Source organism: Bos mutus, chromosome 13 (assembly GCF_027580195.1).
Source record: "Bos mutus isolate GX-2022 chromosome 13, NWIPB_WYAK_1.1, whole genome shotgun sequence".
NCBI lineage: Eukaryota > Metazoa > Chordata > Mammalia > Artiodactyla > Bovidae > Bos > Bos mutus.
In genome coordinates this window covers 8,800,698-8,828,566 of record NC_091629.1, presented here as the reverse complement: position 1 = coordinate 8,828,566, position 27,869 = coordinate 8,800,698, and the positions used below count along the sequence as shown (strand labels likewise).

At 36.6% G+C, this 27,869-nt stretch overlaps 1 protein-coding gene across 1 annotated transcript; it reads right to left on the bottom strand.

Moving 5' to 3' along the window:
- Window positions 1-44: 44 nt before the first annotated feature.
- On the bottom strand, window positions 45-26,965 carry ARL5B (ARF like GTPase 5B). The gene is made up of 6 exons (XM_070380980.1): window positions 26,623-26,965; window positions 13,684-13,744; window positions 11,631-11,778; window positions 8,935-9,018; window positions 7,401-7,552; window positions 45-6,391 (listed from the first exon to the last, which is right to left on the bottom strand). Exons 1-6 carry the CDS (start codon window positions 26,669-26,671, stop codon window positions 6,343-6,345), a joined length of 543 nt encoding a protein of 180 aa, XP_070237081.1. The 5' UTR covers window positions 26,672-26,965; the 3' UTR covers window positions 45-6,342.
- Between the last annotated feature and the right edge of the window lie 904 nt (window positions 26,966-27,869).

The following is a 27,869-nucleotide window of genomic DNA, read 5'->3' as shown; positions in this document are numbered from 1 at the left end:
TGTTAAAATTTTATCTTAAAAACAACAACAACACTGGGTTCATGTCATATTGGAAAAGTAATTATTTATTATGACAAAAATAAAACTGTTGACTGAAAACAATGTTACACTGTATTGCACCATGATTGCAAATGAGCCAAAACCTGTCTAAAAGATGAACATTCCAGAGCAAACAGCATCCTTTCACTTGGATAAGTAGGCATGCAAGCAGTAAGTCATGAGTACCAGTAACCTAAACTTAACATATCGAAGCATTTTACGACAGTAATAAAACTATTAAAAAGTTAAAACATGTCTTTAAAACAACCCCACCACTAGAAGAACATGTTTTGAACCACTTTCAAGAAGTGATGATGTGAGTGCATTCAATAATTAATTTGCTCTTTTAATTCTATGAATGCTTATATACTGCACCAATAGCACACATCTCAGTTGTTTGGTTGGGATTAAGAAGCACAGTTTGTGGCATGAAAGACATTTTTTTCCTCTGTATAATACCAGTGGACCCCCAGAGAGATCCAATTCATAATTTTGGCCTTATTAACACCATCTTCATTTTACCAAGCTGATTAGCTAATATATTGTTACAGTGTTTGCAGAAAGCCTGAAGCTTCATGGGTAACAATTTATATTTAAATCTTAAGAAATGAACATAAATATACAGACACTTTAATGTAGTTTTACATTCTGAGGCAAGAAGTGTATTATATAGGGCCTGCTGTTTCCTCTTTCATGCTCTAAAGCACCAATTTATGTTAAGATGGCAACGTGCAATTATAATCATGATATTCTGATCAGAACTAACACAAAGCAAGGCTGCAATGATTCTCAGCTTTATTTTTTGTTTTTTTAACCATCCTCTGTACAGTGATCAATAAGGTAAAATTTATAATAATTACATAATGGAAAAAAATCATAACCATTATTTTATTTCACACTTTTAATGAAACAGCAGCTCAACTTTTAAGAAAAATCAAAATGAAAAGTTTTCATAACTACACTGAATAGTTTACTCCAAGAGAACAAAATAGGGGCTGTAGAGTCCCTGAATTTCCTAAAGGAAAATGTAAGATTACAACGATTATATTCTCTTATGAATATGGCCAAAAGATAACAAATAAATGATATATAACCAACATCAACTGATAGTCATTTGATATCTTACCAACACTGATGGAAATATATTCACAGTATAATAAAAATCAATTAAATTTTAAGGTTTTTCCTTTCCCTTACTTGGTTTTAATTAAACAGATTAAATATTGACTAAGCACTTGTCCATGTGCTTTAATGAACAGTATATGGATCTGCTCCACATGAGTCCTGCTGGTGGTAAACTAGACTAAAAGAAAACAGTCTTTGAGGAACGTTCTCCCTTGGCTGTGAAACCTGCCTATTTCAGTACAGTTTGGGGTGCCACATCACACAAACTGGAGGACAACACCATATGGACTGAAAACTGAGGTAATTTTTAAATTAAAATTTTACAAGTTTGTGCAAGAGAACATTTCTATTCTTCTAGAATTTTGTTTTCAATTCCAGAAGACATGCATAGCACATTATTTTTCCATTTCTAGGTGGGGGCGGGGGCAGACTACTGGTTTATAAAAATGCAAAAGGGGCTTTTTGTGACTATACTCTCAAATTCTAGAAACCCAATCAGTCTTCAATCCTTTGGTCACATAAATAATAATATAGGCCATCTGGTTCTACAGTAAGACTGAATTTTCTAGTAGTTTTAAGTGCTTTGAATGGGGGCAATTCACTGTTTTCATTCAAATTTTCTATTGAAGATTTTAACCTCACATTATCAAGTTTTTTGACTTTTGTTTCTACACATGCTTCTAAACCTCTAACATTTCTCAAACATCTCACAAGACTTCATATATTTAAAGCTGATTTTAGGTCTGTGATGAAACACAATATTTTTTCTATCTTGAATTTAATACAAAGCAGCTTAAAAAAAAATTTTTTTTTTTAATTGGCCTTCTCTGTATAACTCTGGTTAACTGAAACTCTTAAAAAGTACTTTTTGGGGACCTGGCTTTTAGATGCCAGTCTTCACAGTAATGCTAAATGAATAAGGATGAGACATTACTGAAAAAACTGACTTTGAATCTAAACTACTTACAGATTTATGATATTTGTAAAATATTGACAATCCTGGCTGCACTATCCTTTCAGTACTGGAAAATCAACACAGAACTGGAGTTTGGGGTAATCCTCTAAAGCCAATAAGCTCTGAACAAACTAACCACTTCCATCCAATTAGTAAAAGCCAGGAAAATAAGCAAGATATTTTCTAGAAGAGAGCACTTCCCAGTATAGTGTTTTGTAAATAGCTTAAATATCTTCTTAGCAATATGTGGCTTATTTTCTCTTTTGCATTTTCATTAACTATTAGCTCAGTTTAAGTGGAGTGGCAGTTACTAGCTGATTCTTTGCTTTCTTATTTGATTGTATTGATATACTAAACGAAATGATAATAAGGTGGGAATCAAATAATAGATTTGATTTCATGTTACATGTCCTTCCTCCATCTGGTTTGCTTCTTTTTTGTTTCTGTGTTTTGGGTGTTTTTTTCTTCCTTCAGTTTTTAATAGTAGTATATAAACTTTCAGAATTTTAAAACCAAAAGTTGTACTGCTGCTCTAGTTTTCTTCAGTATGGGAAAAATAGTAAGAAGGCCAGGAACAATAGTAATTGTCCAAGGTCACACAGGTCACAGCCAAACAGATTCAAATCCACTTCTTTAGATAGCCAGCCCTACATTCTACTAGCTACAAGCCATCATGCTATATTGTGAAGTGACCATACCCTGACAAGATAAAAAAGATCCTTTAGAACTGAACTAGGTATGAAATATGTTTTGGATTCAAAGCCATAGTTAGGCTCAGAAAGTTGGTCTTCAAAGATAAATATCAAGGGAATTAATCTATTCTAGGTATAATACCAGTATGTTTTATCAACTGGTATTCTTTTATATAGTTAAGAATTCAATGAACTCTAGGCAGAGACAAATCCATTTATAATTCATCCTAAGATACTACATCAAAAATACTTTTTTAAAAATAAAGCTTTTATTGTTTTAAAATTTTCTTTGCTTTGTGGCTCCCCATCACTCTTCCGAGAATAATGTTTACAGCACTGCCTATATCACTCTTGGTTTCCATAGGAAAATAATTGTTTTCTCTTTATGCTAAAGATAATGAAAGTTATTTATGCTTAATCAAAATGACTATGGTTACAAGAGTAGCATCCATTTAAAAAATAATTTTTAACAATGAAATTTCAATTTATCATCATTCCTCTAGTGAAGCTAGAATAAAATTATACCTTTAAGTATACTAACAAAGAACCTAAAAGCAAAAATGTGTACTTAATCGTGTTATTTAATAGATTATAGATATACTATTTCAAATTTTAAGGAATTAAATTACATTAACAATACACAGCTGTGTTCCCATATAAAAAGGCTTATTAATTCTAAAAGTTCTCAAATGGACTTTGATAAGAAAGATGGGTTTAAACAGGAAGAATGCAACATGTTCAAAATTAAGAAAAATGCCTTGAACTTACAAGGGTAACAGTTACATTTTAGTTATAACCAAAGATTTGTTTAGTTTCTTTATCTCAAATTAAAAATAAATATGTAGAATAATCTCCCAGAAGTAACATGGGTGGGTCCCCCTGCCTTCTACCACTTATTAGACATTTTGCTAGGCAACTAAGGGATTGACGGGGAGGGTGAAACCTGAACTATTGTTAAATTAATAATGAGCTGCAATTATGACTTCTAAAGAACAGGTATAATACAAAATTGAGAACTTATCTCAAAATTCAGATAAAGGCACTAATCACAATTTACATTTTTTTATCAGACAGTATCTTATAGTTGACTGATTTTCAATAAATTTCAGAATCAATGTTTCAATGTTAAATACGTGCTTAGGTCAAAACATTCTCTTGGAGTAAAGGATAATCAGTTTTCATATTACTATAAGAGGAAATATCTAATGAGAACCCATAAAAAAAAACTTAAAAAGTCTTACATGAATTTTCTAATTGAACTTTTCCCAATCGTTGGCACAAAACTAGCTGGACATCTATTTCATCTTCAACACACAGCTAACAATTTCTAATCCAGAACCAACAAATATTTTTTTAAAGCATTTAGAAAATAAAACAAATTGTATTTTAAAGATCAAATAGAAAACTTGAGTCTACACTAGTAGTCTGACAAAATACAATCGACTATTAACACTTTCAGTATAATGCTGATGTGGTAATACAAAAAAATAACCATATAATTTGATAGAAGAAAATGGAGCCAGCCAATCTTATTAGATACAAGAAGAAAGATATCACAATAAGAACAAATACAGGAGTATTAAATATGATTTTTCTCAGGAAAGAATTCAGAGAATTATCCCCAGTATTCATGGCTAAACTATACAACCCATGATAGAAATTCTGGCCAAGTGTGCTTTAGGTAAACAGATTTTCATAATTTCTCCTGCCCCTACTCTACCCCACATACATACCGTATTGATTCTTGTCTACTTTTCTCTCCTGTTCCTGACTATACATTATATTAAAAACAAAATTTCCCTCTACCTGGTACAGTATCACTTAAGAAAAAGGTTGAAAACAAGGTTAATGAACAACTAGGTCCCAAAGCCCAGAGAGTTTTCCTCTGGTGATTTCCAGTTCCAGGGAGTACTACCACTAAATAGGAATCAGAAAAATGTCACCACATTCAACTAAATTATTTAGACTAAGTATAATAAATCCAGTATACCTGAAAACAGCAAAATTTAAACAACCTACAGTAAAAATATTAAAATATCGCTTTTGAATAGGTATTGATATTTTTATGAACACTGAATCCTATTTTTGACCCAAATGAAAGAATACTGCAAAAATAAAGTATTATTCTCTATGTATGTGTTTTGTCCCTTTCATTATAGCAAAAGCGCACATTTGAAATAAAGAGAAGCAAAACTACAATACTTCCCCCCCCCCTTAAGGTATGTACTATTTAGATTACTGTTCATATTAGACACTGCCTTAAAAATGTTTTAATGTTATTCAATAAAATAAACTTTTGCTAGATTATGAGTTTTTAACTAGCAAAAATTTGTTTAAGTTGTTAGTGTATTAAACTTGAGTTTCATAGTAATATTCTAAAAGCCACGCTCAAGTTCAGCAGTTTCCTATAATCTAGTAAAAGATTTTAGAACACGAGGCATAATTACACAAATGTTAATCGTTTCAAGCCTATTACACCACAACAGATTTAAGCAAAGACATGGATTTTTTAAGTAATATACTGCTGGTGGTAGAGATGCTATCACACAATTTGAAATCCTAAGAAATAAAATGAACTGTTTATTATTCTGCTTTTTAGCTATTGCCCAAAGCAGATGTGGTACCCTTGCAAATGAAACAGTTAACTTTTTTCTGATAATAAAGTTGTTTGTAATTGATAGTAAAAATATATTTCAAGTGCCTTGTTATATTTTCAGTGCTGGTATACTTTAGTAATTTCTGATAGTTATATATGCGTTGAATAATGTGACATTCTTAAAAATACCATATTTAATCAAAGTATTTACTATTGAAGTTGGGCTTTGAAATAAATATTTTACTATTATTAGTTTTTAACCAAAACCAATCCCGTCTTGTAGGCTGAAAACTGAACTTAATTCTTCTAAGATAAACAGCCTTCTTAATTGAGATGCTAATAGAAACTTAAAATTATTCCATGACTTGTAATAATGTGGGGTAAAGCAACTCATTTAAAAGGCAGGTCTCATGATGTTCATCCACTCCTTAAATATATATCTTTTAGGCATATTTCTTTCTCTATAATAAAGTTCTGTCCAAAAGTAAGTGGTTTACAGAGGGAGCAAATATTTAGTGCTAGATAAGTTTGCAAACAGTACCTGACAAGTTCCACAACTGGTAATTATCTGGTAGGGGGAGGGAGCAGTCAAGAAATGAAAAGAAACTGGTCATTAAAGTCATTACAATACTTCAGAAAACATTAAACATATGACAAATATTTCTTAAAAGGCAGTCGTTGAATAATTAGAATAAGCAGTCTGAAGAATTCTGTTGCTGAAAACAGTTATACATTATGTTTATCCAACTGAAGATTAGTGCATTAAAAAAAAGTTAAGAAAAAATCTTTTATGTTCCAGTTCAGCTGCACTTGATTCAAGTGTTGCTCACAGAGGTTTGTGTTGTTATAAATTAATTAAACATGCTGCTGCTTTAGCAGCCAAATGTACTAGGTTCATGTCACAGAATAAATAGAGTCTCTTTCGAGCAAAAAAGTTATCTCACACCAATCCGGGAGGTCATCCACTCTAGACCTTGGCATAACCTGAAACAGAAAGCAAAAGTCTTTTCAAAATAAAAAAACTATATATTAAAAACTGAAAGCATCCTTTAAGTCTACTGTAAGTATACTTTCGGAGAAGGCAATGGCACCCCACTCCAGTACTCTTGCCTGGAAAATCCCATGGACGGAGGAGCCTGGTAGGCTGCAGTCCATGGTCGCTAAAAGTCGGATACGACTGAGCGACTTCAGTTTCACTTTTCTCTTTTCATGCACTGGAGAAGGAAACGGCAACCCACTCCAGTGTTCTCGCCTGGAGAATCCCAGGGACAACAGAGCCTGGTGGGCTGCCGTCTATGGGGTCGCACAGAGTCGGACACGACTGAAGCGACTTAGCATAGCATAGCATAAGTATACTTTAACAAGTATAGGTCCAAACATCAACATATAGCTACTATATTACAAGTCATTTCTAGTATGAGAAATAATGAGAAGGTCAGTTTGATTTGAGGATAAATAAGTTCCTAGAAATAAACTGGGTAGGCCATATATAATACAATGGGTTCTCCTCAGTCTACTATGTCCAAATGTACGTTCTTAGAAAAGGAGAAATACATTAGAATGGATTGTTCTTAATTGTTCATTGTTTACAAGTGTGCCTCCCAAAATGACTCCTGATAAGAAAGAGATGCGCTCTTGTCGAAAGCTGGGAGTTTAGACTTAATTTCTTTGACGTCTCCTCTTTTATTCCGGTTACATTAGTTTTCTCCCAGTTAATCAATGACACAAGAAATGAACAACAACTGAAAATCTAGATTGTAAAAACTTTCTTCAAAAGTTTGTTCTTGCCCTTTTTTGGTAAAACATTCCATTTATACTAAAAGTTACAAAAAAAAATTGTTGGTAACTTAGTTAAACTGTAATTTAACAGTAGCAATTGAGTAAAATTATTCAACCTGAGACACCATAAGAACAAAAATGGAAAAGGATTCAAATAAGAAAGCAAGTTGGTGGAAAACACTTGCGAGAAATCTGAAAGAAGTCACACACTCACCCCTCTCCTGTTAAAGCACAGCAGGACTGAATGTGCCATGGATGATCCTTAATTGAGCTGAGGGTGAGGTATTTAGAGATTTCAGCTGCTGTCATACACCCTTTCATATCCTGTTTATTGGCAAAGATAAGGACTGCGGCCTTCCGTAAATCCTGCAATCAACATGAATCTTTTATTAATGTTTTAATTTTATATTGGAGTATAGGCAATTAATAATGCTGTGATAGTTTCAGGTGGACAGCAAAGGAACTCAGCTATATATATACATGCATCTATTCTCCCCCAATGAAATACTTATAATACATCAAATATCACAATTCAAAATAAAACTAATGAAGCAGGAGGGTAGAATAGGCCCTACGGAACAATTCTAATGAAATCTCTGTACTTTAAAATAATCAGGCACTAATCATTTAAAAGTTTTGTTGAAATAAAAAATGACCTCAAAGAACCATGACTTAATGATTCACTCTAAAAAACACATTAAACTAATATAAGCTAGATATTAAAAGTTATTTTTCTGTTGTTGGGCCAAATGGGTCAAGCTAAAAGTAAAATAAACCTGAATCTGAAATAATGACTTAAAATTATCTGAGCAATATTCTAGTAGGTCAATACAGTATACTATAGAATCTCTCCAGAATTTAAAGGAGCGTACTGAAGGTGAGGGTTGGGCAATACTACTAATTAATCTGTCCAACCAAAGCTCATTGATTAATGTTCACTGCAGAACTGGGAACACTGGAAGTAACTTTAGTGTTCATTAAGACAAGAACAGATGAAGTGTGGTATATATACTTAGAGTAAAACACTATATAGTTGTTGATGGGTACATAAAATTGTAGTAATAATGTGCACAGTAATAATATGCATAATATTCACTACTTTTAGGATGGTGTAATCTTTCAGGATCCTCTCAGACAGAAGGGAAGAAAATCAGATTGGAGAGATCTCATAAGGTATTTAACATCATATATTGAGTGGTAGCTACATAAATGTTTTACTTTCTAAGTCTTTTGTATTTATGAACTATTTAGAATTAAGCGACCCCATGGATTGTAGCCTGCCAGGTTCCTTTGTCCATGGGATTTTCCAGCCAAGAATACTGGATTGGGCTGCCATTTCCTCTGCCAGGGGATCTTCCTGACCCAGAGATTAACCTTCACCTCCTGCATTGGCAGAAGGGTTCTTTACCACCGAGCCACCAGGGTAACCCATTATACACTGCAGAGATGAAAAGATCTTAAATTTTCCATTCTCTTGCCACAATTTATCAGACTTTTTAAGGTATGAACAAGTAGTTTTAACTGTGAAAACTGTTTTCAATTAACAGCATCAGTCTCCAGATTAATGTGTAAGGTTTTCTTAAGTTTGATAAAGTATTAAAATTTTTTGACTTCACGACTTTCATCAGTTTGATATATAAAACTTTGTTAACGAAGAAATAACCAACAGCAGAGCACATTAATCTTTGTGAAAACACAAAAGCAGTATTGGATACCTTACTCCATTTACGTTTGTTTTCAAAATTTACCTCGTGAGCCAACATTCTGTATAATTCTTCTTTCGTAATAGCTAGTCGTTCCCTGTCAATGCTATCAACCACAAGAATGATGAACTAGAAGACAAGTAAAAAGAAAGAAAATTGAATGAGATGTTCATGTTTTCTGCAAAACTACTCTAAGTGCTAGAAGTACTTTCTACTATGGCAACATCATCACTATAAAACTGGTCTTTTTCATCATAAAGAATTTGTATTATACTGAATTACATCAAGCAGTAAAATCCAAATGTCAATATGAAAAATAACTCACAACTTCAACAAATAAAAACCATGCTGGAGTTTATTTTTTAAAAGTGATATTTAAAGATATAATATGCCCTTAATATATATACTAAGATTTATTTTAAAATTCAAGTAGTAAAAGGTGTTTTTAAAAAAGAAAGCCACAGTCTTTAAAAAAAGTCCCAGTAATTTAAATAACTCACACTAAAACTTAAAAAAATTTTATGTAAAATATCAACAATAGAAGGGCAAGAAAAATGTGTTAAATGGAAATATATATACACACTTGGATGTTACTAATACTCTAACAGGAGAAAGCTATTGATAATGGTGTAAATAAAGAAAGGTATGTTACATTTTCAAAATAAAGCATCTTTGATAAGAAAAATAAGATACAATGAGAAACTAAACTGAACATCTTATACAGAAGAAAAAGAAATGAGACTAAACATTTTGAGGCTTATAGAAGATGAGTCAAATACACAGGAAGGGTAGGTCATATTGTCCAAATGACCCTACAATTAGGGGAAAGAAACAAATAGAGCAATCCGAGCACAAACTAACAAGAGCTTATAAAGAGATAAAAGGAAATCTAAAAACAGGGGATAAATGTAAGAAATATGGCCAAGTCAGAATAGACAGAATACGGGGAAGTAACTCTGTAAGTTAAAGACGGACTGCTGCTGCTGCTGCTAAGTCGCTTCAGTCGTGTCCGACTCTGCAACCCCATGGCCGGCAGCCCACCAGGCTCCGCCATCCCTGGGATTCTCCAGGCAAGAACACTGGAGTGGGTTGCCATTTCCTTCTCCAATGCATGAAAGTGAAAAGTGAAAGTGACATCGCTCAGTCATATCCAACTCTTAGCGACCCCATGGACTGCAGCCTACCAGGCTCCTCCGTCCATGGGATTTTCCAGGCAAGAGTACTGGAGTGGGGTGCCATTGCCTTCTCCTAAGTTAAAGACGGAAGGTGTCAGAAATTAGTCAATGACTGTGTAACTTACTGTATGGTGACATTTCAGCTTTTAAATGATGCCTCTATATAAAGAATTTAAGCAGCAAGATAAGAAGGGTGAACAAAGTGAACAAAAATCACTATGTAGATAAAATCTCTACCTAAGAATCTAAGGCTGCAAATGCTATGTGCTATGCTACTGTGCTACCTGGAAGGTCAAAAAGTTCTCTGTAGTAATTCTGATATTCTTGTAGAAATAGTTTCTAAGGACAATTCATGTAAGTGGAGTCACTAATAATGTATGTCTCTCTGGACCAATGTGAAGTCCTTTTGTGTTAACAAATTGAAAAACTACCATTTAGGAATGTTATCAATACGTATGAATCAGCTGGAACCAACTTTGATCTATTCACCAAAGGTAACTGCTCCTTTCAGACTTGGAGTTAACTGCGAGCTGTGAAGAAATTACAGCTATATTAAAATGTTCTTCCCTTATTCTAACACGTTTTAGTTTCAGAATGTTATTTTGCTATGTTATGTAGAAATATATACTAAACTAACCTATAACCATAAATACTAGCTTATCAACCTATCCTCCCCTTGCAAATAAAAATAATTAAGCACTACTACAACTGCTAAGTACCTATGATATGCCATCATGGTTTGACCAGTCACACACTGCACTAGAATATATATACACATACACATAGGCTATTATTTTTTTTTAATTTTAAAAGACAAGTTATTCACCAAAAATTCTTTGCATCAATACTCCCACCTCCTCTGCAACTCCTTCTCAAAAAAAAAAGTCAATTTTTAAGGTTTCATTACAGAAAAAGTAACTGGTTTAGTGTACCTCTTTGTAAAGAAAAACTATAGATGCAATTGCGCATTAGTATTCCTGAAGATAAACCTGTCTCAATAGCACTGCACTTATTATTTTTTTAAAGAATTTGCCTCTAAAAAGATTAAATAAACACAAATATAAAAGATATTCCAGATTTGCTTCCTGGGTTGACTCAAATAATGAAATAAGTGATAGTGAATGCTGGGAGGATGGCTTGCAAATCATCTGCTTTTTATTTAAAATATAATCTCACCAAAAATGTGAATGTTCAATTCATGTGATTTAAAAATCCTGTATTAAATTATGCTTAAAGTATTGTATTCCCCCCTACCCACAGCCTCTTGTAAGGCTGGGAAAGGTTATATAGTTTATCCTGGTGTCCACTTCCTCCAGCAATGGAGATACTACAGTATTAGCCTAAGGATGAATTTAGAGAGCCAGACAACAGTAAGCACTCCACTAGTAATAGCTCCCATTATTCTCCCGACTTGCCTTTCCTCTTTAATTTGAAAACCTCCAATTCCTTACAGAAAAAGAATCTTATTAAAAGGGAACTGTGACTATGCCTTCTGTATAGCCTATCTGTTTTCTGGGTTTACTCTTTGGTTCTTCTCATTCAAATTCAGAAGTAACCTCAGTATACCTCTGTATTTGAGTAATACGTGTTCCAGGATGATCGAAGTGACTCTTGACCACCAATATCCCACATAAGAAAATGAGTGTTCTTCACAACTATTTCTTCAACATTGCTTCCTATGGTTGGAGATGTATGAACCACTTCATTCATTAAGCTGTTAAAAGACAGATACCATAAAAACTCTTGTAAATCTTGAGAACCCAAAGCAACTGTTATCTCTGTATTTTCATATGAATCAACCTTTTTTACTTGCACCAATGATGGTAATCACTAGCAACAAAATCACTGTTCAACCTTGCAGAACATTTGTGCAAACAAATACCTAGACAAACAACAACTGAAGGAATGCTTTTTGGTTCTTTTAATAGAATAAACTACAGGCTTGATCTGGACAGAACTGTGTGGAGTGAGAGGGCATTTTTGTGGCCAGAATTCCAATAGTCCCATGTCCTCTTATCAGTTAGAGCAGAACCAATCCCCTATGCTGAAAGAGCAAATTTCTAGGTGACTGTGTCATCTATACTTGTAAAGTAGTAACCAATGAATAGTAAGTAGGCTATCACTTTTTAAAAACTGTCTACGTGAGAAAACTGACACTTGGTTCAGCCATAAAGATTACTGGATGTCTACTAACTAAAACTACAGTCGATATGCCATCCTGCTCTGGGCTCGAGTATGGCGGTTGTTTAGTCACTAAGTCATGTCTGACTCTTGCGACCCCACAGATTGTAGTCTGGCAGGCTGCTCTGTCCATGGGATTCTCCAGGCAAGAATACTGGAGTGGGTTGCCACTTCCTTCTCCAGGGGATCTTACCCACCCAGAGATTAAACCCGGGTCTCCTGCATTGTGGACAGATTCTTTACCAACTGAGCTACAAGGGCTTGAGATCATTTTAAAGACTGTCTACATGAGAAAGCTAACACTTGGCTTAACCATAAAGATTACTAGATGTCTATTAACCAAAACTACAGTCTATGGGAAAATGAAAATACAATGATGCTCATATCACGTGTATTATCATAATCATCAGTTAAGCTATATTAATCAATTAATTCAACAAAATTTATCTGCCTATAATATGTCAGTACTATGTTGGAAGAAGCTTGTAATTCTCCCTTGGGTTTAATGTATGTATTTTTGAAGCTATATGCAAAATTACTTCAACAATGATGACAGGTTTCTGAAATGTTTATTTCTAAAGTCCAAAGGCTAAGGCATAGTAAATTACATAACGACCAATGGATAAATGTTTTAAAGAAAAACAAGTAGTTATTCAACTCTGAAACAACAAGCCATAAGTTGGTAGCTTTTCAGCAAAGCAGCTGAAAAAAAAACATTAAGCATTGCTTAAGTGAAGTATTTCTGGAGAGCTGTCAGCTGATGTACTTAAGATGAGGCGGGAAGAGACAAGAAGCACACAATGGAGCACTGTATTTTATAATTATTTGTTAAAATGCCTGGGACACAGATCCATTCCCACTGTTTAACAAGGATCACTGCACTGGCACTGAGAGGATAATGGGAGGCAGTCTGACAAGTGGATTGATGGGCTGTTAAAATATCCTGAAAGTAGTAATGTATTTCTCTGGAAGTCTCGAGCCTCTTGTTGCAAGCCGCTAAAGCAGTATTTTCAGGTGCGATCTTCATTTCTTTTGATTTGACAAGTCTGGGTATGTTAAACAATTCCTGAGCTATTTAGTCAGGAGAGCAATAATAGCTTCAATATATCATTCTATTCACATGGACTTCAGAGAGGGACGAGCTCAGCAAAATGTACTTTATCCCATCCTTCCCTCACAGGAATGTGTGCTTCAGTTATTTTTAGTTTAATATTAATTCTTTCTTTCAAGGCTGGAAAAAAAAATGAGTGTTTTTGAACGTTGTAGCAAACATACAGCAAATTTACCTTAAAAACTGCTTAATAAATTTTGTGTTTGGCTAAATACAAAACTGTATGTTTAAGTTTTCCCCTTATAATGGCATCTCATTCTTATTAATTATACAAAATTAGCTCCAATATTGAAAATAAAAACTGTTTAATTAAACACCCATACTTACAATTGATAAAGAATGGTGGTTTTCCCTGCGTTATCCAGTCCCACTATAATTACTTTGTGTTCTACAAAAAGAAAGCAAACCAGAAACATTTAACACTGCTGCGCACTTCAATTACACGCTTTCAACAATGATTATTAGGTAGCTCTCTAATGAGAATCATTCACTGGATATTTATTCCTGGATTAAGATACAGACAGAAAGAAAACTTTATGATGTCAAGACTACTTGCCTTAAGTGAGGCAATCTGTTATGACATTTTCTCTCTCTTATAAAAGAATCTGGGAGATGGGTAAGATGCAGGCACAAGAGAACTTTGTCACTTAGTTTGGGGGGAAAACCCAAATAGTAATCTTGACAAGATAGTATGACTTAGAATATAAGTTTTAAAAAAAGCGCTGTACACAACTGCTTGCCCTCTCTACCAATCAAATTAGTTTTTTATCAAGTTGTTTTTACAGTCGGATGTTTTCCCACCTACACATACCAAGATATTTTTTTCTTTCCACTTAAAAATCCAAAAATACTGAACAGTATTCCCTGTCAATAATAAGATGTATAATTTCTTTTTTTTAAGACACATAATTTCAACTAGACTTTTTTCCTACCATTAATTTCCAGACAAATAAGCAATTACTGAGTTTTTCATGCTTTTTCAACTGTTTCCACTCTTCATACAAAAACAACTCTTTAGTTCCCTCCTTCAGGTGCCTTGCGTTAGAAGTGCCATTTCTTTCATAACACATTTTTAAGGCCCAGCTAATTATTCTGTTAAGTAGTAGATATTTGGGAACTGCCTTAGTATTCAGAAAATACTTCACATATCATCTTTGCTAGACTTTTAACCTATACAGAATGTATGATTCCTCTTTCCCAGGGCAGAACGTTTAAAAAGTTACCAGTGAATTCAACAGGGTACGTAAGGAAGTTGCCATAAGAACAGCCACATAATCAACTCATATGTAGTGAATCTGCTACATTTCATATCAGATCCCTGATGCTCTTGGTAACCTCTGATGAATGTCAAAATTCTGATTATACATCTACTCAAATAGTATCAACACTGCACCCATCAAAAAGAGGAGCCATAATTCACAAAACGTCTCTGTCTTCTCATGACCCGCATGCTACACGGGCGCTGTCTATAGCACTGCAAGACAAAGGACATGGTCCTCTGGAAAGGCTATTTTCACTATGGCAGGAGTTACTTTTTAAAAAAAGAAACACAACTTGTTTGCTTATCTTAACTCACTGTCATTCTTTTTCTTTTTCTGGCTTTTGATTTGTATCCCGTAATTTCTAATGGAGTCGATCTTGAAGTGTTGCCCTGTTTCTGTCCCTGAGAACAGTACATGAGTGACAGCACTCTTATTAGTGGAGGAACAGATATCCTAAACTTTGGTGACAGCTGGAAACTCCACCTGCCCAGGATCTGGAGACCACGTGGCCCTAGCGGACAGGAGAAGAAGCCACTAATGTAAAGGTGCACTCAACCTGAGTACTCCTGCCAGGAGAAGGGTATGGAACGATAATACCATCATTACTGAGCAATTCAAGAGAACACACAGGGCCATTTGCAAACATGCCTGCTCTTGGCTTTACGGTTGTATTATAATCACTATTATGGTACTGAAGACTTGTAATGGTAAATTCATAAATAACCCATCATTTTGAAAGACTGGCCCTGAGTTTAAACTGTTAGGAAAGAAAACACTGAAGGTAGATGGAGTATGAACTTCATTAAAGTTTCAAATGCTTAATTAACTTAAAGTTAATCAAGATTAACCTTTTCAGACTCCTTTCCCCCTCAAAGATATGGAATTCTAGCAATTAAGACAAAACATAAAATTTCAACTCTGTCTTATGATGAAGGGATGTGTATCTATCCTTCAGGTAAACTAAGACACATCTTCTGAAGTGAAAATTGAGTCTATATAATAAAGCACCATTAGTAAAAGAACAGCTAAGTGCTTTTTGAAAGCATGAAATAACCAAAAGTTTATTTTAAATCTTTTCTTTGAAAAATCTCTATAACTATCTATATAATAAGAGTACACTCAAGTTCAAAGAGCATTTACTAAAAACAAGTATAAAATAAAAGCTGTTTGTATTCTATGCACAACCATAATTCTTCCTCCTCCTTTCAAATGCCTCTGCTGTGTTTAGCTGCTACTTGAGCATATCAATGACCAAAGACTTAATTCAGTTCTCAAAGAAATACTGAGAAAAATACGGAAAGTGACACATATTCTCCCTAGCATAGCAGAAAAATTTAACACACTGCTTTAAACGTCCACCAGTGGGTGTCTAGACTAATCAAGTGTTAGTTTCTTGGAGCTACTGAATCACAGCGCTCTATCAAATTTTCACATCAATACATATCAAAAGCATAACTACCATCATAACTACCATAGTGTATGGTGTTACCTGATGTTAAAAAGGGGCCCTCATGCTCACAAAATCTGTTTGTTCTGTACTGGGAGTTTATTCTGTACTGCTGTCTTTTTGGTTAGGCATAATCAACAAGCCATAGACAGTTCTTATTTTATGTACTGAAACCCAAAAGATCAACTAAGAGACTAAGCTATATAACTGTCAGTGATTTCCTGTAAGAGTAGCTTCGATTAAAAACAATTTCCCTTGCCTTTCATAATTAACTAAAACAGATGTGCTTTTATTATTTATTTACCTAGTATGCTAAAAAAAATTTCAAAATATATCAGTTATGGTTCAAGTGAGTCTCAAATTAAGGTGAGAAAGGATTTATGCCAAAGGTTGAACTGCAACCTGCTGCCTATGAGATGAACTTGAAATATTTTAATGTCATTTTTATTTACAGAGCAGGGAGTAGAGATTTCCATTTCACTAAAACTGAAATTTCTAAAGTTATGAGGAGAAAATTATACAATTGTATATTTTTATAACTGCAACTTCTCCTCAACATGTATATGTAAGTCATATATTCTTATCTTCCAGTTCTTCAAACTACTCTCCATGAATACCAAAAAAGTCAATTTTTAGTTAAGCTTAAAGAGGGCAAACCATAACATGGACAACACTAAATTCTTTATTTCAAATGGACTTTACATATGTAATTAAATTAAGATTTACTGTCTTTTCGCCAATGTTTCCGGATAGCATTATTTATTTAAAAAACATGTTGTCATAGAGTAATAGGCTGCCCATGCTTAGGGAAAGGAATGTGTGTTTTAAAGGCATGGTTGTGTGTGGAAAACCAAGTAATTCTGGAGTTAAGCCATAACAATCAGAATGACAAGGAATCCAAACATGTTAGAACTGTGTCACACACTGTGAGATGGTCTCTGTGGGCATCCTACTTCACTAGAAATCTCTTCCAGCTCATTTGGGTTCTGGAGATGCATCAACGAGTAGCACTGGAAACATTATTCTCAGACCTTTGTTGAGGGTTGAGGTGCAGCTTGGTCTCCTGGAAGAGATTTCTAATGAAGTACGGTGCCCACAGAGACCATCTCATGGTATGTGAGCCCAGCACAAAGAAGGTTTATTTGTATTAAATGAAGGAAAATACTCAATCATAGAGCTTTTGTTTAATTTTGACCAAGTATTTGCACAGAAGTTTTTCAACAGGGCTTGGCTTTGGTGTTTATTCTCTTGGATTTCCTTAAAAGCTGGCTCCTCCCAACCCCCCAGCAAGGAAGACATAAAGACTATACAGGATGAGGATTCAAAGAAAATTAGTACGCTCACTGGCTTGTAGACAAATATGGGTAAAATGGCTAACAGGAAAAATATGATGAAAAAGGAACTTAAAAAAAAAAGCAGGAAAAAGAAACAACAAAAAAATTTCTCCTTTTATCCAACTAAAAAAATTTTTATATACTCAATTTGTAAGGATAACAAACAGAATTTACAGTTTTAGCATAGACTATTAAACAATGAAAATGGGCTAACGCCAAAAAATATATATAAAATGACCAATTTTTAATCTTAAGACAAAAGATAGCCACCTAAATATCATGAAATAGGGATTGCTATCTTCTAGATACATAATACCTGCACTAAAATTGCCATATAAGGAGAACAAGCCCTCTATGAACACAGAGAGTGTGAACAACTATGTAACTACACAAATAAAGATGCCCTACGCTGCCGTCTATGGGGTCGCACAGAGTCAGACACGACTGAAGCGACACAGCAGCAGCAGCAGCACGCCAAAATTTAGTGACTTGGAAATTTAAAATACTGCATGTATAGAAAATAAGTTTGCATTATTGCAATAGGTAGGGAGTAAAATGTCAGCGGATATGGGGTCACAACCTGAGACCTGAAGGCCTGGAGAGCAATGAGACACAGCCTGCCTCCTGGAGAGGGCAAAAGGGAGAACCATTAAAAACCCTGTCCTATATTATACTATTCAGTTCAGTTCAGTCGCTCAGTTGTGTCTGACTCTTTGAGACCCCATGAATCGCAGCACGCCAGGCCTCCCTGTCCATCACCAACTCCCGGAGTTCACTCAGACTCATGTCCATCGAGTTGATGATGCCATCCAGCCATCTCATCCTCTCTCATCCCCTTCTCCTCCTGCCCCCAGTCCCTCCCAGCATCAGAGTCTTTTCCAATGAGTCAACTCTTCGAATGATGTGGACAAAGTACTGGAGTTTCAGCTTCAGCATCATTCCCTCCAAAGAAATCCCAGGACTGATCTCCTTCAGAATGGACTGGTTGGATCTCCTTGCAGTCCAAGGGACTCTCAAGAGTCTTCTCCAACATCACAGTTCAAAAGCATCAATTCTTCAGCACTCAGCTTTCTTCACAGTCCAACTTCTCACATCCATACATGACCACTGGAAAAACCATAGCCTTGACTAGATGGACCTTTGTTGGCAAAGTATACTATTACAGAATCATAAACGCCATAGCTTTATCTGCTCCTTCTCTCCCACCTCTTCATCAACAAATGTGTTACCTACACAGCAAATCTGAGGAACCCAGGTCTCCAAAAATGCACAAAAATACTGACCTGGGCCACCTTGCATATTTTATAGATTAAGAAATTACAGGCCTATGAAGTTAAAAAAAAAAAAAAAACACTCAAGATGCTATTTTCAGCAAAAATACACTTTAGGAATGAAGGTAAAACGGGCATTTGCAGATGAAAGAAAACTAAGAGAACTGATTCACCAGTAAAACCACACTACAAAAATGGTAGTGTAGTTCCTTTAGCCTGAAAGGAAATTATACAAGATGGAAATTCAAAACATGAAAAACAGGAATGTGGGTAAATATAAGAGAACATTTTACCCTCTCTTAAAACTGAATGCAATATATTAAAATCTGTGGAATAAAGCCAGGCAGTACATAAGAGGAACATTTATAGCTTTAAGATGTTTATATATGAAAGGAGAAAGACATAAAAACAATGACACCCTGCTGCTGCTGCTGCTAAGTTGCTTCAGTTGTGTCTGACTCTGTGCGACCCCATGGACAGCAGCCCACCAGGCTCCTCTGTCCCTGGGATTCTCCAGGCAAGGATACTGGAGTGGGTTGCCATTTCCTTCTCCAATGCATGCATGCATGCTAAGCTGCTTCAGTCGTGTCCGACTCTATGCAACCCTATGGACAGCAGTCCACCAGGCTCCTCTGTCCACAGGATTCTCTAGGCAAGAATACTGGAGTGGCATCCACCCAACCCTTAAGAAGGTGGGGGGAGGGGAGGATAGGAAACTCAAAGTAGATGGGAGGAAATGAAAAACAAGAATTAGTGAAACAGAAACAAAGAAACAAATGAGAAAATGAAAACCTTTTCTTTGAAAAGATCTAACAAAACAAAGGTGGGAGTAATACCAGCTTTAAAATTTATTGTGAAGTCACTGCAAGAGAAGAGAAAGTCTAAAGGTAACAGATGGCTCAGAGGGTAAGGAATCTGCCTGCAATGCGGGATTCCTGGGTCAGGAAGAGTCAAGACACTGAGTAACTAAAAAATGAGAAACATTTCTGTTTCAATAAAGACTCCAAAGTAATCAACTGGGGTAAAAAAGTCTTCAGGAAATCCTACTGGGACAAATATCCACATAAAAAAATAAAATAAAATAATGAATCCCAACCCCCAAACAGAGATGGCTACAGACCAAAGCATCAAATCTAAAGCTTCTAGATGAAAGGAGCAGGACATAGAAAGTAACAATCACTTAAATAATAATATATAGAGAAATGAGACTTCACCAAAACCAAAACTTCCACTCAGCAAAAATCTCAGTTAAAAATTAAGAGAAAAGTCATAGGCTGGGTGGTTAGGGGTGGATATATTCACAAAACACATCTGACAGAAGACTTAATTCCAGGATGCGTGCTAAGTCGTTTCTGTTGTGTCCACCTGTAGCCCACCAGGCTCCTCTGTCCATGAGATTCTCCAGGTAAGAATACTAGAGTGGGTTGCCATGCCCTCTTCCAGGGGATCTTCCCAACCCAGGGATAGAACCCATGTTTCTTACCTCTCCTGCATTGGCAGGAGGGTTCTTTACCACAAGCACCACCTGGGAAGTACAATTCCAGGATAAATAAAAAGTTTTTTGATCCCCAAAAAAGGGACAGGGCAGAGGATTCAAACATTTTGCAAAGAAAGTACACAAACGGCCACTTAGCACATGCTGCTGCTGCTGCTGCTGCTAAGTGGCTTCAGTCGTGTCCAACTCTGTGCGACCCCATAGATGGCAGCCCACCAGGCTTCTCCATCCATGGGATTTTCCAGGCAAGAGTACTGGAGTGGGGTGCCATTGCCTTCGCCGAGTTAGCACATAAAGAAGTGTTAATACCCAAAAGTCATCAATTCAGTTCAGTCACTCAGTCGTGTCCGACTCTTTGCGACCCCATGAACCACAGCACGCCAGGCCTCCCTGTCCATCACCAACTCCTGCAGTCCACCAAAACCCATGTCCATTGAGTCGGTGATGCCATCCAACCATTTCATCCTCTGTCATCCCCTTCTCCTCCTGCCCTCAATGTTTCCCAGCATCAGGGTCTTTTCCAATGAGTCAGCTCTTTGTATCAGGTGGCCAAAGTATTGGAGTTTCAGCTTCAACATCAGACCTTCCAATGAACACCCAGGACTGATCTCCTTTAGGATGGACTGGTTGGATTTCCTTGCAGTCCAAGGGACTCTCAAGAGTCTTCTCCAACACCACAGTTCAAAAGCATCAATTCTTCGGCGCTCAGCTTTCTTTATAGTCCAACTCTCACATCCATACAATGACTACTGGAAAAACCATAGCCTTGACTAGACAGACCTTTGTTGACAAAGTAATGTCTCTGCTTTTTAATATGCTGTCTAGGTTGGTCATAACTTTCCTTCCAAGGAGTAAGCATCTTTTAATTTCATGGCTGCAATCACTATCTGCAGTGATTTTGGAGCCCAGAAAAATAAAGTCAGCCACTGTTTCCATTGTTTCCCCATCTAAAGTCATCAGAGAAATGCAAATTAAAACTAAAATGAGACACCATTACACACCCAACAAAATAGCTAAAATTAAAATACTGACAACACCAAATGTTGGTAAAGATATGGAACAAGTAGAAGCCTCAAATGTTGCTGGTAAAAGTAAAAAAAAAAAAGTAAAACCACTTTAGAACAATCTAACAACCCAACATGATGCAAATGAATAAACAGACTGTGGTATATTCATGCAATGGAATTACTTATAATAGTTCTATAGGGAAAGCTTCCAGGGTAAATACACAGAAACAGAAAATAAATAGAAACAGAAACAAACCTAAGACACTTGGAAGACATAGCACTGTGAAGCAATGACATAGGAACAACAACAAAGTAACATTTAGCAAATAATAAGTTTTTATAAATTAGAAATATAACAGCTAAAAATAGACAATAGGATTGGAAGACAAAGAAATATCCCAGCACTCACACATACACACTCAAAAGACAGAAAAATGGAAAGGACATTTAGTACCATATGACCAATAAGATTTACAGATTAGTAGACGAAGAAATCCTAAATTTAAGAAGAAAGAAAACAGATTTCCTAGAATGAAAAATACTGGGAGCTGGAAGACAGTAATACCTTCAAAATTCTGAAAGAAATGCTTTCCAACTTGGAATTCTATATCCAGCCCAAGTATAAATCAAAAATGAGGACAGGCCAAGATATTTTCAGGTATTTGGAATCACACACAAAAAATTATCACTTTGGACACCTTTGCAGGAAATTTCTGAAGGATGAACTTCATCAAGGAGTACAGCCAGGAAATAAGAAAAAAAAAGAAATTTCTAATAAAATGGAAAAGCAAAGGAAATTCCTAGAATGGTAGCAAAGACAAGTCCAGAATAGTCGTATAGCAAGCAGTCAAAGATGAGAAACAGGCCCAACTAAGAGCAGGATGGAATACTGAGGGGGCGAGTAGGAAGAGTAGATCATGATAGGTGTGATGTAGAAACTCTACTGTTCTTGCCTGGAAAATTTCATGGACAAAGGAGCCTGGGGGGCTACAGTCCATGGGGTCACAAAGAGTTAGACACAACTGAAGCGACTTAGCACACAGCACGCACAAAAAAAACTAAGGCAATGAGATGTGATTATTCAAGGGGGGGAAAAGCTGTAGAAAAAAGGGAAACATAATTATAGCATATTGCAACTCAGTAGTAACAAAACTTTACAGTCACAAAAATTAACCCAAAATACTATCCTAGGATAATGAGGGAAAAAGGTATAAAAATACTAATTTCTCTCCTACCACAATAAGACAAATAATCAGTACACCTGCAACAAATATAATGTTATGTGTTGATTATACCTCAATTCTTTAAAAACCCCAAACTATGTTTAAAATTTCCATGTTATCCAGAATATGCATATTATTCAGAAACATGTGATTTGACTAATACATCATTTACAGACTTCAGAACTATATAACTTTTTAAAAAGTGTATTACTTTGATATAAAATTTTTATTTGAAAAACAAAACAAAAAAAATTGAACAAAAGTTCTTTTGTATTGGGGATACAATAACAAACAAGACAAAGTTCATGCCTCAAGGAATTCATTTCTACTGAAACAGATAAGTACTGTAAACAACTAAATTTATATGATTACAGGGAGTGATAAGTGTTACTCAGAAAAACAAGGAGGGTAAAGACAGTGAATGTTGGGGTAAAAGTGGTCAGGGAAGAAAAGGGCTCTCTGAGGAATGACATTTGATCAGAAATCTGAACCATTTGAAGGTATGGATAAAGCAGGTTTTAGAAAATGGGGCAGATAGTGATAAATTAAGTCTGGTGTGTTTCAAACTAGCAAAAAATCCAGAATTAAGAGCAAAACACTAATAGGAGACATCAGATGTAAGCCATCAGAAGTGAACAGTAACAATGCATACAAATTGGCTATCATTGCTCAAAATGATAGCAGGAAATTAACCAATGAGAAGGAAATGATGAATTAATGAAATTAAAATGTCACTGTTCTTTGGTTCTGAAAATGAACTACAATTAAAACCATATTCCACTCATTCCTAACTCTGAGTAAAATAAGAAATAACTGATGACCAACTGTATAGTGGTGACAACACAGAGAAAAAAAGACCAAGGTCTAACAGAGTTAAGAAAGTTTAATAAAAAAAAAAAAAGAGTGCTCAATTTCTGAGGTGAATCTGAAGACAGATATCAACATATGTATTTTCTACAGGCGTAACCTCATTTTATTGCACTTCACAGGTATTTCATTTTTTACAAATTGAAGGTTTGTGGCAATCCTGCACTATCAGATGATGGCTAGCAATTTTCAGCAATAATTAAACTAGGATCTGTACATTGTTTTTTAGACATAATACTATTGCACATTTAATAGACTACAGTATGGCCTAAACATAACTTTTATGTGCATTGGTAAAGCAAAAAAACTGTGTAACTGGCTTTTTTGCAATATTCGCCGTATTCTGGTAGTCCGGAACCGAACTCAGACTATCTCTGAGGTATGCTTGTACAAAACACATAAACCACCACAAAGATTACTTCCTTCATTGATAAGTGCATTGAAGTAATCAGTCTCCTAGCTTAAAATAAGGAAACACAAAAATCACAGAGATTAAGCATGCACTTTGTCATAGCTTTGTTTAGCCAAACGTGCTGTTAGTATACTTATTCCCAGAAAGGTATCACATTTATGAGAAGATGCCTGGTGCTCTAAAATACTATAGGAAACAAACGTTGGAAGAAAGATAAGGGAAAGGACTATTTAAGGCAAGATAAACAGTCCTCAATTCCCTCTTTATATTCCAGTCATCTTGGCACTGAGGCCCAGGGCCACTCCTCCCCTTTCTGATTCAACTGGTCTGAGGTGGGGCCTTGGGCATATTATTCTAATATGCAACCAAGACTGAGTGATTTGAGTATCACTTGATGTGTCATAGTGGTGAAAATGGAAAATGCTGAGATTGTCAGATGATAGAAATAGAAAGTAAAAATACAGAACTAAAGTACTAATCTGATCATATTATTCCCCTGCTCTAAAAATAACATACAAGGACCAAACTCTGGAAGGGCTCTATGGCTAGCAGGTCTACACACAAGGCCTTCTATGATCTGGTTCTCCCGGTTACCTCTCCAACTTCATCTCCTCTAACTCCCCCCACAGGCAAACTAAGATACAGCCAAACAAAACTACTTATCCAACTATCTCATTCCTCTCTTATTTGCATATCAGTCCTTCCACTCAGACCGCTTAGCAGGCCTCGTAAACACCTATTTATCACTAAAGTCCAAGTATATCTTTTCCTGTAATGTCTTCTAGGAACGACCTGAGAAAAAATTTATTGCTTCCTTGTCGGTGACCATCACCATGCTTTTATTACATTATCTGTGAAATAATTTACCATGCTGCATCTTTTTTGAGTACTTTGAGAGCAAGTAACTACCTTAACTTTTCTGTTTATTTTTAACCTTTGTCTCTCCTATGCCTAAATCTCATGTCTGGCTTTATGGTCTATGAGTAAATGTTAGTTGTATGAATGAATACAATGACAGAATAACCATTACATAGTTCTAAATTTTCTAAACAAGGAAGTTAAAGGAAAAGAAAAATTCCTAAATAATAATGGGGATTTAAAAGGATGAAACAATTATGACTTATAGAAATAGCCTATTGAATGCCTTTCATCATCTGAATTTTCCCTCTTCATACCCTTCTAGTCTGATTAGTTAGTTAGTTAAGTCGCTCAGTCGCGTCTGACTCTTTGCGACCCCGGGGACTGTGTAGTCTACTCCATCCACGGGATTCTCCAGGCAAGAATACTGGAGTGGGTTGCCATTTCCTTCTCCGGGGGATCTTCCCAACCCAGGGATAGAACCCAGGTCTCCCGCATTGAGGGCAGACGCTTTAACCTCTGAGCCACCAGGGAAACCTAGTTTGATTAAGAAACCTCAAAAAAATGATAAACAGGGACTTTCCTGGTGGTTCAGTGGTTAAGACTTCACCTTCCAATGCAGAGGCTGCGGGTTCAAGCCCTCGTCAGGGAGCTAAGGTCCCACACGCCCCAGGACCAAACATAAAAGGGAAGCAATACTGTAAAAACGTCAATAACGACTTTAAAAATAGTCCACATCAAAAAAAATCTATAAAAAAATTATAAACACAGTAATAAAACAGAAAGGAGAGAAAAGGGGATGGGACAAATCACACACAGAAAACTCTTTAACTATGAGAAAAGATAGCAAGTGATTATTAATCTCTATACTTTTAAATATGTCTTAAAATGTTGCTTTACATAGTAAATTCATGTAATGAGGATTAGAAAACATACACTGCTGAAAAAATAATGTATTAAAGTTATGGATAATATCCATATGGAATTAAAACTCTGGCCACTTTGAAACCTGCGGTAATTGCGTTTATACACACACGTATATGTGTATGCATATATCCATCTTTATTAACTTGTAACCTTGAAAAAGAATATTTTAGTATTCTTATCGATCTACAGAACAAGTGACTATAAAGTCATTTCATTCTCCTAACTTCTTAAATACAGAAAAAATGAATCACATTAGCAATAATTGACTTGTACTATCATAAAACACTGGCTTTTATTATGTTCCGATGCTAAATGCAAAAAAAAAAAAAAAAAACCCGTATGTTTTAGAATGGTTTTAATTACTGAGATAACAGTTAAAAGAATGCCTAAAACTTTACCTATAGCCGGCCCTTTTGTCTGGGTATATTCTCTTCAGAAGCCATCACGTCTTATTCACTCTGAGAACAGGTTTTACAACTTCTTGGCCGTTTGGATTTGCAACTTTTAGACATCTCAGAACCAGTTTCTAAACTAATTACGGACACGCAATATCCTCCATAGAACCAAAAGCATTGAGTTTTTCAATATCGAAGAAAGGAATAAAGGGTTTAGTACGAAGATTTCTAGAAACCCGTGTATCTCAATTCATTCCCAAGTCCGGGAAAGCAGGCGAAATCACAGAGAACGTGACGGCGAACTGGATAAAAGAACAGGGCGAAAAACAAAGCAGCACTAGTAACGTTTTTTTAAGTTGATAGGTTTCTGAGCGAACACATCCTGGGGCAAGACTTAGGATACTTAATTAGAAAAGGAAAAGGCCCTCCAAATGTCTCCCGGTATCATTAGGTTGCTTTCCGCTTTCCTTCGGTAAAATTTCCAAATTCTTGATTTGGATCCCAGGACACCAAATGCCCCCTGTTCTGACTTTCCATTTCTCGCAACTATCATTCCGTTTCTCGCAACCATCAGTTGCACCTTCTTCCAAGCTATAACAGTGAGTTTCTACCCAACCTCCTTGACTAAGTCGCTTCTCTGCGTCTCAGAACGTTTGTGTCCACCGAGGGCCCTGCCTTACCTTGTCCTAACCCCCAGACAGCTGTCCCCTCCAGCGGTTAGACCCTCTGCCTCGGATTCGAGCCGTTGCGCAGCTCCATCCTTCTCACCTTGGTTACAGAAGAGGCTCCATAGTTTCGCGAAGATCAGCCCCATCATGAGCACCTTGGCGGGCCGCGGGGTCCCTCAGCAGCAGGTGCCGCTGCGCCGGGCCCCCCACCGCGGGACTGGCCGTGGGGCACCGAGGTAAAGCCGACTGGGACCTCGCGGCGAGGGCACTGGTTGGCGGAGAAGCCGCGATCTGCCGCTCAGCTACCCGTCAGAAGGCACTGCGCCGAGTCCCTGGCCGAGAGTCCTTTGTTCGAGCCCACTGAGCCCAACGCCGACCCGTAGTCCCCTCGGTCTGAACCCACCTACCCACCAGAGCCTCAACCAGCCCCACGCCCCGCCTCCGCTCCGCCTCCCCTGCCGATCTGTGAACCACCCATCGCCGGAAGCACGGCGCCGGACGTCGGCGCGCTTACGTCAGCCCACGCCTTCCATGTGGCGTTTCCTCAGTTTCACTTCCGGTGGGCGGGCTCCGAGCTACCAGAGGGGTGGAAAGTGGGGGTGTGGGTGCAAGTCGCGGAGTTTCCCGGGAAGAACGCTTCTTCGGGTGTCTTCCTGTTTAGAAGCTGTTGCTGAGTTACCTTTCTTGAGTTTCTGTTGACTAGCAGGAGCCTTCCTGGTCCTTAAACCTGGGCACAGACTACAGTTATTCTGAGCAGCTGCCTTTTGTTGCACAAAAGGGAGGAGTGTTTCAACTGCCAAGTTCAGGCTAGTGGGCAAGCTTCGCTTCTGCAGTGATTCTTAATTCTGAATAGAATTGATTACGAAAAGATGCATGGAATGCCTGTAGCCGCAGAGTTCGGCTGTGTGATCGATTTGTGCTCTGTGTGGTCTCAGTCCTATTCGAGTCTTTGCTACCGCACAGAACCCCGCCAGACTCCTCTGTCCACGGGATTTTCCCTTCCCGGCAAGAATAGTGCAGTGGATTGCCATTTCTTTCTCCAGGGGATCTTCCCGACCTAGGGATTCTGCCCTCCTCTCCTGCGTCTCCTGATTTGGCAGACCGATTCTTTACCACTGGCATTCTTTACCTGGGAATCCCATGTGACTAGTTTAAGGTCCCCCTATTTTCCAAAGTATTCGGTGTTTTCGAGGATCTCCAGCCCACAAAACAAAAAAAGTGTATTTTGTGAAGTGTTGATTGGAAATAAGTTCCTTTAGTTAAAATGAATCCTAGGAATCGTTCTTCCCAGTTTAACCAAAGAAGGAATAGCTACAAAGTGCAAAACAGAAACTAAAATTTAAAGGA

Coding starts and splice junctions, on each gene's coding strand:
- ARL5B (XM_070380980.1), bottom strand. CDS start 26,671: ATGATGGGGCTGATCTTCGCGAAACTATGGAGCCTCTTCTGTAACCAA. Junction 13,745..26,622: donor GAGCCTCTTCTGTAACCAAG/GTGAGAAGGATG, acceptor TTCTTTTTGTAG/AACACAAAGTAATTATAGTG. Junction 9,019..11,630: donor CGTATTACTCAAATACAGAG/GTATACTGAGGT, acceptor CTTGTCTTCTAG/TTCATCATTCTTGTGGTTGA.